General features: G+C 42.0%; 1 protein-coding gene across 1 annotated transcript in view; it reads right to left on the reverse strand.

The window, feature by feature from the left end:
• RELN (reelin) overlaps window positions 1–13330 on the reverse strand; it is a 1711021-nt gene that overhangs the window by 375241 nt on the left and 1322450 nt on the right. Inside the window, exons 32-34 of the mRNA XM_078679027.1 lie at window positions 13070–13228; window positions 6451–6639; window positions 5119–5392 (exon numbers count right to left, since the gene is read on the reverse strand). Coding sequence (XP_078535153.1) covers window positions 5119–5392; window positions 6451–6639; window positions 13070–13228 — 622 coding nt within the window. The remainder of the gene's footprint in view (window positions 1–5118; window positions 5393–6450; window positions 6640–13069; window positions 13229–13330) is intronic.

A 13330-nucleotide genomic window follows, 5' to 3' on the forward strand; every position in this document is an offset into this window, starting at 1 on the left:
GGAGCCCACTGCACCAGCTCATTCTTCTAGTCCACTAAATGCATGTCCTGGGGGCACTGGAGAAATTCTTTCCTGCTGCGCTCACAGGTCAAAGCGAGATGAGGGTTTTATACTCCAGTGGGAATCAGGGTGGTTGCAGTGAATTGTCCCTGAAATCCCTTGAAGAAAGCCCACAGTGTGAGCTGATATCATCCCAAGAGGCTGAGTGATGGGGCTACAGTGAACAAATGACAACACACTGCTTGGTCCTGGATGAGATGGTTTCTGAACACTTTAACCCCTCCCATGCTCATGACGAGCTCAGCTCGTCATGAGCCACGGTGCTCGTGAGTTCATGACGAGCTGAGCTCGTCATGGCCGTTAGAACGCTCACACGCGGGGATAATTACCCTGCTGTGGTGAGCGTTCTAAGGAAACGGGTGTGGCCGTGACGAGCTCAGCTCGTCATGAGCACACGAGCACCGTGGCATGAGCACCGGGGCGATGTGCACGCCCCCCGCCCCCCAGGACAGCAGGGGAATAACCCCTGCACCCAAAGGGTTAAATGAGCTAAGGGCCAGGTGTACAAAGATTCTATTCTCCAAAAACGGGTGCAAATTGCTCACTAACCTTTGCTAATGGAATGGGATTTTGCGAAGCAGTCTAAGTACTATTAGGTCAGTTGGAAAAATAACCCTTCGTAGGGGGTCTCAGAACGACCTCCCTAATTAATGTTCATTAGGGAGGCCACAATTTGCGATCCCCTGTGATTCACTGCAAACACAGGGGTGGTGATCTGCAAGCGATAGCAGAGCCACATCCCTGTGGTTACATTCCCAAACAAGAACCCTGTTTTAAGCAGCCAGAGTTGACGGAACCAGCAGTGTGTTTGAAAAATTAAAGTTTCCTGTTTAGGAACATTTCAGAATGAGCTGGCAGCCATCCCCTAGAGGCCTAGACCACAGCTTACTCCCCCTGAGGCTGCCAAACTAACTGTGAATCAGTTTCCACCTTCTTTTGAGAGTCAGCAACTGGTCAATGTTTCTCAACCAGAATTGCGGTTGCAGACCATTGATACATAGGTTACTAAGGGGCAGATGTATCATCCGTTTTTTTTGTCGCAAACGCTGCGATTCGCAAAAAAGCAGTGTTTGCGACAAAAAATCGGCAATTGCGATGTATGAAGAAAATCGTATTGCAAAATTAAGAAATCGCAAAATTTGCGATTCCTTAATTTTGCGCAAGCATTTAAGGAATCGCAAAAAGCAATTCCTTAAATGCTATGTAAGAAGCAATCAAGTTTTGCGATTTCACACTAAGAAATCGCAAATTACCACCAACTTGTAGTTGGTGGTAATTAGGGATTTCTTCTACAAATGCACTTTTTGGCATTTGTAAAGGTGCCATGTGGCGCTCATACATGCCCTTAGGGCATGTATGTGCGCCATAGGCGCACTCATGTAAATTTCAGGGGTGCATTAAGACACCCTTGCACCGTTGAAATTATTCTCAATTTGCGATTCGCAAATTGCGAATCGCAAATTGAGAATAACTTCCCATTCCTTCCTACGGGCCTCCTGGCCCATAGAAATGAATGGGAAAATGTTCCTTAATTGCGATTCGCAATTTGCTAATCGCAATCAAGGAATATTAAGAAATCGCAAAAAAATTGCGATTTTCTTAATACATCCCATTTTGCAATTCTCAAATAGCGATTCTTAAAAAATCGCTATTTGAGAATCGCAAACATGGATGTTGATACATCTGCCCCTAAATCTCGATTTGGAGAGAACACTCTTTTTCCTAGCACTTTTAAACTGCGGCTCAGTAAAGGTCACAAAATCAATTTTACAAGTTGGAAAAACTTGTCTGACTTGTAAATTGGGTTTTTGTACATTAGAAATGGCCATTTTGTGGAAGCAAATTGTGTGATTTTGCGAATCTCAGGGTTTGTAGCCACTCAGCACATCTGGCTCCAGGTCTTGCAGCATGACATAGCCAGTGACAAGGAGGCGAGCTCCCAGCAAAGAATGCTATAAATATACTAGAACGCTCCTTAGAGCATTTCAGATAGCTGACGTGCCTTGTTTTGTAGCATCCGCGTTCTGTCCCAAATTGTTTACCAGTTCTAATGCTTCCGTTGAAATACGGTATATCCCCTGCCTGAAATGCGAGCAAAAACTCAAATTTGAAGCCATTCTACCATCCTGCTTAGAGAAACCTAAAAAATCTCATTAACAGATATAGGTTTTGATAAGAATGCATGCCAAATCCTACTTATTATAGTATTCTGTTAAAGTAGCAAATTCCTAAGATTGTGATGTTGAGTGAGTCTGCCACCATCTTAGTGTTCTTGTCCATTAGCTGCCCTCCTCAGTACTTATTTTGAAGGGATTTCTGTTTTATGTAGCGATGTTTATTTATCATAAATGTAAAAAGAGTTTACTTTGAACTTTTGAAGTGTTGAGCATGACTCCTCAAATCTTATGACACTCTCAATTACAAAGAGAGCTATAGCAGTCCCTTTGAGAGGATGCACTACGAAAGGTCTGCATTGTTATGATGGATAATTCTAGCCACAGATTCCTCATCTTTTGACTTTCGCCAGGTGCCACACTGGCTCCAGAACTTTTCATAAGAATTAATCATGCACGCCGGCAGGTGGTGCCATCAGACTCCGCAGTGACCACACACTGCTTCCTTAAGAGATGGAACAGAGTCATTGATAGGCACCACCCTTGCGAACTAACATCAGTTTCTTTCTTTAAAGAGCTCTGCTTCCAACTTTTGTTGGTGTCTTGCTGCCTCCAAAAGTGCTTTTCAATGACAAAGTGCTAGGGAAAATGTCGTCCCAAAAGACTAGCCTTCAAACCGTGCCATGACCGTTGGAAGCAAATGTTGATACCGCATTCACATGATGCTTTACCTCTGCTGTCTAGGGTTCTAAGCCCAACATGAAGCCCTGCTACAAATACCCCCTGATGCACCTAAAGGCCATCAGGGATCAGGTGATGAAACTATACACAACTGAGCACAAGAAAAGGGGCAGGTCACACTCCAAACAGATAACCTATACCCGTTCCCGCTTCAGGTCCCAGTTTCGCTCAAAGTCACCATTCTTAGGTAAGTTGAAGATGAAGTCGAGGGACACGTCCCACCATAAATGTAAGAATTCCAAGCCAGACTTGTTTCCGAACTGGCACTCCCACTCTTGGGAGAAGTAGCAAAATCAGCACATAAGGGACCCGACTCTAACCCCATCTTTTAACTCCGAGGCTGCTCCGAGATTAATCCTGGTGCATTCTGAATTCCCTTGGCTATTGTTGACCCTTCGGCAGATAAAGGTCTTAATGTAGCATTTCCAAAGGATGCCTTCATGTACCAGGGAGCTGACACTGGCGTGGATTCCACCTTGGCCCCTAGCGGCACCGGCCCATGTCACGACTATTCCAGAGGAGAACACTTCAGTACCACCCACTTGGGTATCAACATCAGCTCCAGTCGGAGCTCAATGTCATGGTCAAGGAGGTGGTAAGGCACCATGGTGGTCTAAACTGCCATCTCATGATCAAGACCACATTGCAAACAAGAACATGGCTGTTGAAGGAGAAAACAGACAAAGTCAATGGGATATAAACATATCCACTTGATGTTGAGAAAGTCAAAACAGGTTCCAAACCTTGAAATTTTAAGCATGTAAGAAAATAACCAAGCACAAGCATAAAAGTATGGCAACAGGTGGTGTTTCTCTACCCAAGCTCTACCTCAAGCTATGGGAAGAAATCTTTCCAACCATCCAGATCATGTCCGGAGTGAATGACATGAATGAAGGTTTCGATGTCGAACAAAACTACTGTACGAGACATGAGAGCTGCAAGTGAAGTGGCTGCTACAACGTTGACTTGGCTTAGAATCACCATCATTATGAAGAGTGAAGGATTTAATTTATTTCACATGTTCAGATTGATCCGTGTAAGTGTTACCAAAGAGGCTTTCATCTCTTTGATGGTGCTTCTGACATGTATTGAGATTGGATTACAACAATCATACTGCATTTTAATCTTGAAGATGAAGGGTTGATATGTCTGCTACTCACCAAGCAACCAAATACTTTGAGGGTGATGTGTCACCATGTAAGACCCACATTGCTGCTCTCTAGAATCCAGGACACCTAGCACAGTAGTTCACTATACAAAGGTCAGCAGTTCACAATATGTGCACATTGATGGAATGCTTTATTTTACAACTGCAGCACACTTGTGCCTATCTAAGTTAGGCCATCAGGTGTACATGAGTGCAGTCAATTGACGCTAAGATGCCCGGAAATCCCATTTTTGCTCAGAACTTTCCTAAGATATATACTGTGTTGATCATCTGAAGAGGCTACAGAGAAGGTTTAGAGGTGCAATCATATGGGTATTACAAAACCAGACATGGTATATGCTTTGACAAGTCCACAGAGGAGCACCAATGTTGCAATTGATGGGACTAGGCAATATATATAATAGGCATTATATATAATATATCAGTTGTTAGTTTGGAGCCATTGACAGGGCCGTTGCTATGTTACATCTACTGTCATCAGCTGACTTATAGTACCAACACAAATGGCCACAAGAGGGCACCAGATTGCAACCAGTGTGTTCAAAAAACAATCTTGTTGTTACTAGGGGTAGAAGGAGTAACCAAATGGTAAAATGTCATTTTGACTCGAGCTCCGAATATCGTTGCACCAGAGCCTCTGTCCGCATTCTAACTCCATTTCTGTGTACAGGAAGGACATCTCTTTCAGTCTTGCATTTACTCACTGGTCTTTATAGCTCATGCTACAATGGAGCTGTCTCATGTAGCAAGCATCCCACAATCTATATCATGGGACACTTACTCGTGTGCTCCTATAATTATGTGAATGCCGCCCCTAAGACTAACCTGTAAAATGCAAAACAATTGTTTTAACAGTCTGAGTTAGGATTTTTGTTAGCTAAAATTGTTTATAGAGCAGTTATAGCTTGGGGGAGTCTACATCTGAATTCAAGTGCTTCAAAATAGCCAACTTAATACAAATTATTCGTATAATTAGATTACCTTAAGTACAATCTGACACTTTGATAGGAAACCAGTTCAGGAAATCATACATACATGGTGGAGGGTGGAAGGTAGACCGTGACTCTTCTCCAGTTCTGGAACCTTTCTGATGTATATACTGAGCTTTCCGTGTAATGCAGACAGCCGATGCTAGGGGGCACACACTCCTGCGTCACCTGGTGCCAGTCACGCCCATTGTTAAGAGAATACTGGAGCTGGACGCTGTGGGCGTTACTGAAGGGCTTACTGCAGCCCATGTTCAACTCAAACTGCAGGAAGCTGGAGGCAGACACGTGGAAGTCCCAGGTCTCAGCATAGCGAGGCTTTCCTGATAGGGCAAAGACAAGTTACAATCACCAATCATGATGCAACAATTGGGGAAGCATTGAGTATGTACACTCTCCTTGTGGCAAAAACCTGCATAGTGCCATTGTCACCGGTCAAGGACTACATTCTGATACTGAATAGAACAAATGATTTTTTATCCATTTTGGAACAAGATTGCTTGAGATTTTAGTGGATCTCAAAGTGAACTGACAAACTAGGGCAGTTGAATGACTGTCTGCTCTCCCTAATCAGCAGGTCTTTTATTCAAGACTATAAGTTGAGGATTCTTGTATCATGAAAAGACATTTTCATTAGAGTAATTGTATCCTGCAGATGAGATGAAACAATTTCACAGTTTTTATGTGGCCACAATCAATGTATTTTCTCTTGATAAATGTGAACGCCAACAGTGCTTCCCGCTGAACCTTTTCACAATGGGTCACATAGCACAAAATGTGATTATTTGCTATCCGAGGCCAATAGTATTGACAATGAGCAATGTCCAGCATTCAAGCGTACACCCAGAGCTCCTTAAGTCAAGCCTATGTGATGTAAAGAATCTGTCTGGTCTCACGTGTAAGACCCAGCAGATGAGAATTTCATGATCATGTACATCTGTAAAGCGCACATCCTCGGTGCAGCCTTTATCAAGGGATGTCATCCCAAAATGAACATACAGGTAGAAGCTATGGCTATCCACATTGCCACTGGGAGATGCCCACTTTTTAGTTTCAGAGATTCTAACGAAAAGTTCAAACCAATTTCCCAGATTATTGGCAGTATTACTTTAAAGGTGACTGTCAGACAAGAACAGACATAGGTTAACAGTAGCCGGCAATATTCAAGAGGCGCTTCTCTCTGAGTGGTCCTCATCAGTGTGATGTACTTACAAGATGTAATGAGAAAAATCCCATGGAGGTAAATACCATACGCCTAATTGCTATCAACACAGCCAGTGCTGACATTTTGCCCATAATATATTCCCTTTCATTACCTTGTCAACACATAGACCAACCAGCTAAGCAGACCACCTACCAGCATCTATTCCTTGATACATACCTATGTTTTCGCTGAACATCAGAGCTGTGTCCATGGACAGACAGTCAATATCTACTTGGCCCCCTTGAATCCTGTACCAATTAGCCTGTAAATCTCCAGAACCATCAAATTTATCCTGGAAGCTTGTTTTGGAGCTGTCATTCATCCCTATGAGAACATCATCCAAGGCCCACTGTGCAGAGAGCTTTCCTATAAGAGTAGAGATGGGGACAAATATACAGTTACCAAATTTTATTCTTTGACATTCTATCATGCGTGTTTGACTGAATGGAAAGTTGTTTTAATCAAAATCACACTGACACAGATCTTTATGATTGGCGATTCCTATATAGCCAACTCTTCTAAAATCTTGTCTATGCAATTTGCAGTACTTTCCACAACGAAATATTTTATACTGCAATCTTATTTTATGCTCTCGCATGTAAGACTGATATTCTGCTAATAGGTGCAAATCTGCTACACATGGGCTCCAACATAGACTTGCTTTAATGTCACTGACATATCACAGACATGCATTATTGTCAATGAAATTTGCTGTTAGTATGAGTATGGTTAACATGTGTAATTTAGACTCTGCTGAACTATGTGATACAGGCTCTAGACATGGGTAAACCTTTCCCATCTCTGTTGGTTATGCAATGAAATATAAACTGGTACCAGTTTGACATGTCTGTAGGGATCCAAAGGTTTTCCCAGAGAGCTATTCTAGCTTGAATCCTCGATCTTATTGCCAGGTTTGATCTAACAACTAGTCTCTTTTTATCCTTCTAAAAATGCTAACATCTCCCATTTCACAAAATGTTCTCCTAAACCCCACTTATTTAGGTTCAATGTCGGATTCTAAATAGGCTTTACATTATATTTTTAATCACCCTTTGATAAAGTATAAATAATTTTGGAGGAGAATAAATTGAAAAATATTCATCTAACTAACCAATTCACTAAGCTGAGTAATAAATGTCCTCTGCTTTGTAAAGGAGGTTGAGGAAAGAATCATGCTTTATAAGGGACATTCAGTTTTAAGCCGATGCTGAATCTTCAGTTTGTACATATCAGTAGGTGGCCTAATGTCTTAGTTAACGGAACACCTACAGCTACAACGGAAAGTAGGGCAGTTCTACAAATTTTATTTATTATCCACTGCATAGTGATGTCTGTAGTCTGGGAAACCATACGAAATACTTAGAATATTTGTTATGCTGACCTTTTGTAACACGTGTACATTGATAGAAGTCATTTAATGCTGAAGAATTGTCTGCCTTTGGATAAAAAATTGATGGATTTTTGTGTCCTCCAAAATATCTTACTCACAAATCCACACCATGAAATTCCCAGCACTTCACACTCTTAAGACACGGGCAAAAATTCACATTGTAGGAATATGCCTTGTGTGTGGTCTTCCTGAACTGTTTTAATTTTTAGGGACAGATTTATTACCGCCATATGTAGACTCTGATGATGGGAGGCTGCTAAACAACTCTTAGTACATATTTTCTGACCCATACAAAAAGGAAAGTAATCAGCTAAATCAAATTGGGATATTTGACTTAGAGGTACACAACCTGTGCAAGGCTTTTAAGTTGGATTTGGTATGTGGGCTGTAGTGCAGCTTTGTACTATTCACATAAGAAACTTTAAAATATGACAACTCGACTACCACAGCATCCATGTATTGCTGTAGGCCAAACTGCAACAAGAACCTGTCAGAACAATCCCTTTAGACATGTTTAAAGACTTTTAATATTAAATAGGCCACCTGCAAAAATGATGCATAGGATACGGCAAGCCCTAGCTGCGTAATGTGTATAAGTGAGACATGCCAAGTATGTAATTGACATATCTCTGCAGTAAAATAATTTAAATGTGCTTCTTTTTCCTCAGACTAAAGAAGACTTCACCTTAGCAAACACCTGCTTTGTGTGTATATAACCATCAATTTCTAACTATGTGTAGGGACTGCATAGAAATGTCATGTTCACAGCATTATGCAAGTTCTTATAAACAATACATAGGTGAACTTGGATTTGTAGTGGACATTTTTTATTATTTTTGTAACACTGCCTAAACTGTTTCTGGCGGGTATAACTCTAATTGCAGAGTCTATAATGAGGCATATTTCAGAACAGAGCTGCAGAAGAAAAGGTGAAAAAAATCAAACCTCTAGGAGTTAGTTTCAAAGGGGAAGGAAAGCTGGCCTTCTGATATCCAATTAGAAATCATGGGCATAAGGGCATCTAGGAAGACGAACCAGTTGACCATATCTTCTTGCTGGAGAGAATGGTTGAGCTTAATTAACTCCCTGCTCCTGTGCCTATAGGTATCACAGAAGCTGCTGCTTGAAGTGTGAGAACTTTAGGCATGACCAGGAAGAAGTTATCCAATGCTTTTGTGAAATTCGGACTGTAGCTGAGGCTGCGACTCTGATGCAGAGGAAGAGACGACTGCTTCTTAATGAATCATTGTTTTGGGCCCCCACAACCCAAAGTTGTCCTGGTAGTTTGGGAATATTGGGAGCAACATGACAAACCTTTTTGCAACAAGTCAGGAAAGTGTGACATTTAATGTGTTAGCTGCTCATTTGCTTTCAGCCACCATTTAGAAACATAGTCATTTTTCGCTGCAGTCAGGTATGATCGTCTTTTAGAAAAGAGGGCATTTACCAAAATTGAACTATATTTGCTTAGGTTTGTTTCAGTGCTAAAACTACTGCTGCCACATAGAGTCCATTTTGAAAAGCAGTCTCATAAGATTATGCGGACTTTGTGAGATTTTCATACTCTTCTATGGTCACTTTTTGTTTATTGTTTAAAAATTCAAAATTCCTGAACCTCTTTACTGATTTTTGTCATTTAGAGCTATTTAAATCGTTACGTTAAATTTTCCTTATTTGACTAAACCTGCTTGTGAATTGTAACTGTTTAATTTCATGCCTTTTATGTTGTTGTGGTGGTACTAAAATGCTTTACATGCATGTTTTACTTTGGTCCACAGCTACCAAATGTAACCCAGGATTTCTCAATAAAGCCTCTTCTACTTAAGCATTAGACTACTTACATGTGTTGAGCTTTATTCAATGTACATTTCCCTCCTTAATATTCCAGTTTCTCACGTACATACGCCGGTGTAATCCGCTACAAGAGTGGAATACAGTCCACGGTTCAGAAAAAGATACCTTCTGAATACTACAAGTACAAAATCAATCTCTATGATTAGTCATTAGAAGAGCAACGAGGGAGTTTCAGCGTGGCAGCTAGCAGAAGTGCACAAGATCAACTTAACTGTTACTGACTGAGCCTGTGCAGTTGTCAGCAACCGGGCCGGCAAGTCTGCAGGGAGCAGCTGAGCCGGCGCAGGTCATAGGCGTGCGCGCTAGCAGCCTGGCGTGGCCAATTACTTCAGCGCTGGTACAGGAGTCAGAGGCATTAAAATGCGTGACAATGCATTTCAGTGCGGTGATGCTGAACACCACACTGAAATGCGTTAGAGTCACGCCTGATGCGTGATATTTGGCAGGCATGTAAGTTAGTTTATTGACTGATGAGGTTTGTTCCCTCGTTTTCTTCTTGGGCTCTTTGTTGATGGTGGGATCTTTTCTTGCCAGTTTGGTTATTTTTTGGTCATTGTATACATCACACACTTGATCTGAATGCATGACATGCCTTTACAAGAGAAACAGATGAAATTACATATTATTTTAGGCACAGGGAGATTAAGATTTTTACCCAGAATCACAGGACGTTGAACCACGGGCTGGATTCGAGCCAGGATCCCCGGTTGCAGTCAGAAGGTCTAACCACCAGGCCACAGCTCTTCCCCTAAATGTCTTCGACTAAGGACTTTGAGAATCTTTGAGTCTGCTTATGATTGACCACTTCTGTTTCTAAATCATACTTTGCAAGTGTGTCTGTGTTTGTTGTTCAAATAGTGAATTCATCCTGAGTCATTGTGCCTGAGTTCCTGGTGTCCTCGATGGTACCTGCTTTTGCTGTTTCTTTCCAAGCTGTGTCGTTTCTATAATCTTGCCTCAAATGCTTCCCTTGCAGCAAGGATGGTTTCTAACTTCTGCCAGAAAGGTTCATGAGAGCCTTCAGATTCACATGATTCCTTTGGGAATTTCTTGTAAATACCAGCTCAGTTTGTAATGAGCAACCCCCAAGTTCCTTGACTTCTGTTCTTTCCTGTGTCACTGTGAGGTGTATCTTTGTTTGCTATCCTCTTCAGTTGTTTCGTGATGTACTATAATACAGGTAACATTTGTGTAATCCCAGTACTTCAGATGAGACAAGTAAATACCTTTGCCCATTCCAATGCACTTATCTGTTATAGTTTTATTAATGTCTGGCTCTCTTTTGCCACATGTGAAGATAGCTGCTTCCATAGCTGCCTTGTGCTACCCGAAAGTGTAAATCTACGGTAGTCAAGCACCAGTGGTATACATACGGCCCAATAATTATTGTGTTCTTTGCATCTGCATGATGCTCCATGGGCCAATTGCTTAATATTATATCCTCCTTTCCAGGGTCTCATATGCTAGTCTAGCCACACCTCTGATTCTACACACATTTCCTCCTGAGTGTTTTACGTTTTCCTGTATACTTTGGACAACCATTGTGCTGGAGCATAAGGTAATTGGCGGTGATGCCATCCTTAATTTGTGAAAAAGTACTGGGTATATTGCTCTTCCAGTGTGACTGAGCACCAAAATATGCTTTTCCAGTAGTCACAGCTTTTGTGGGCTTTACAACTCTGAAAACCACTATATTCCTAATGGAACAAAGAAGGCTTCAAGGGGTGTCTTTGAGAAAAGTAACAGTTGTTTGTAGGTGGACATGAATGGTTGAATGTTACTCAGTTTTCACTGTAAAATTTCACATACCTCCAACGTAATCACTGTTTTTACACACAACTGGTTGGAAGTTCTCCAAGTGACCGATTCTAAAATTCTGCTGTGGCCCTACTTTCTTGAACACACATACACACACACACACACACACCACATGCAGGCTTGGGTACGTTTGAAGGTTTTGAGGGCAGCTTTGGAGCTGTGGTATAGGGTCAGACACAGTTGGGGCATAGGTTACTATTCGGATAATGCCCCCGTCTGGGATGCACCCGGAACACCGGGCTGCCTTAGAGACAGTCTGGCGTTGCCAATAACGAGGGCGGGCATCACTACCAGGGCCGAGTTGGTGGATTCTTAAGGAATTCACCCTTGGGAATATTTGAAAGCAAGGATCGGTTCAGGGTTTTCTAGATTCAAATACTTACAGCTAGTGTCATGGTATGATGCAGAAAAAGGGGAAGTAAGAGGGAATGGGGATGTTGAAAGGCTGTGTCAATCCATCCTCCCAATAAAGAAGGAAATCTCAGTGTGGTACAACCATTTAATGGAAGCTGAAGATCTTGAGACACCTTCGTTAGGGACGGTGTCAAATCAAACCCCCCTTGGGCCCTCAATAGAGCCCCTATATGAGCCCTCATTAAATATTTTATATAAATATGTCAAACCCGCTTGTTTGAAAAAGAATCAGTTTTTTTGTTATTAATAGACTATTACACTCCCACCAAGATTGCCAAGTTTGCTCCAGCGCCACCTCCTAAATGTCCAAGATGTTCGCTACCCCTAGCCAACGATCTACATGTTTTCTTAGAGTGTCCAGAATTGGTAATTTTTTGGAAAGAGGTGGGTGACTCTATTCGAGATATTTTTAAAACCGATATCGATATCAACCTGTCATTGGTCTTTTTTGGGGACGATGGCCGATTTTGCCAGAAGGCTTCACAGATAAAGAGAGGTCTATTAATCTATTTGGTATTGTTAGCTCGTAGAGAAATCTGCAGGAAATGGAAAGATCCCCTGCCACCAAAAAGGGAGGACTGGCTCAAGGCTTCATTCACTATGGCTCGACTGGAATACGAGGGGTTGGAAGATAAGCCATTAAACATCTGGCATCCTTTTGTGAGTTGGGTCCGGAATTTAAGATTAATATAAATGGTCCAATGATTACACCAAGTTCCCTCACAAAAGGGATCGGTCGGGTGACCCAAGCGAGTGCGGTAGGCCGGGAGGTCCACTGATAGTAAGAGCGGCTTCGTAAGACCCACAGAGGCTTGAAAGGTGAGATGAGGACAAAAAAAACACAAAAAAAACACATGCAGGCTTATTTACAATTAGGCATATATGTGATTTTTGATGTAAAATGTGCTGTCTTTCAACCGCACATTTTCAAATGAAAAAAACATTTACAGAAAACAGGCAAATCTGCCCTCAATGTCACTTGCCAGGATGGGGTCAAGTAGAGTGGTAAAAAGTCAATTTGCCTCGCGCACATGCTAGCTACTTTTGACCTCCCATCGTAGGTCAGGCAATGCACCAAAACAGTCCTTCTGAAGGACAGATGGGTGGGCGGGCATGTTGTGGCGTTTCCATTTGATGTTTTCCCTTTCGAAATAAACCTCTGTGTCCTTAAAACCCAAGAAATGTCATCTGTTTGTCCAAGGGACTGCACCCCAAAGCAAAGGATTACTGCATTTAGTTTCCTGCTACATATCCTACCATCTCTGTGCCTAAACAGGACACTCCTGGGGGGAAAAAGCAAAGCCCCAATGGCTGCCTTACCGTGCAGTGGCTGCCACCATCTGAAGGCGGTGGCCGAGGTTTTGGCGTCGCGAGGAAGTTCTATGGAAACGATCTGGGGCTCGGAGAAAGACATGAAGTCCAGTTCCCTCAACAGGTTCCAGCTGATGCCGTTGTCGTTTGAAAACTGAACAATGACTCCTGTGTATCAATTATAACAAATTTAGAAATAATTCCATGAACTGAAAAGAAGAACAACAGACGATTGTAATACAAATAGAGAATGTGGTGCGAGTTCCTGCT

Source organism: Lissotriton helveticus, chromosome 1_1 (genome assembly GCF_964261635.1).
Source record: "Lissotriton helveticus chromosome 1_1, aLisHel1.1, whole genome shotgun sequence".
NCBI lineage: Eukaryota > Metazoa > Chordata > Amphibia > Caudata > Salamandridae > Lissotriton > Lissotriton helveticus.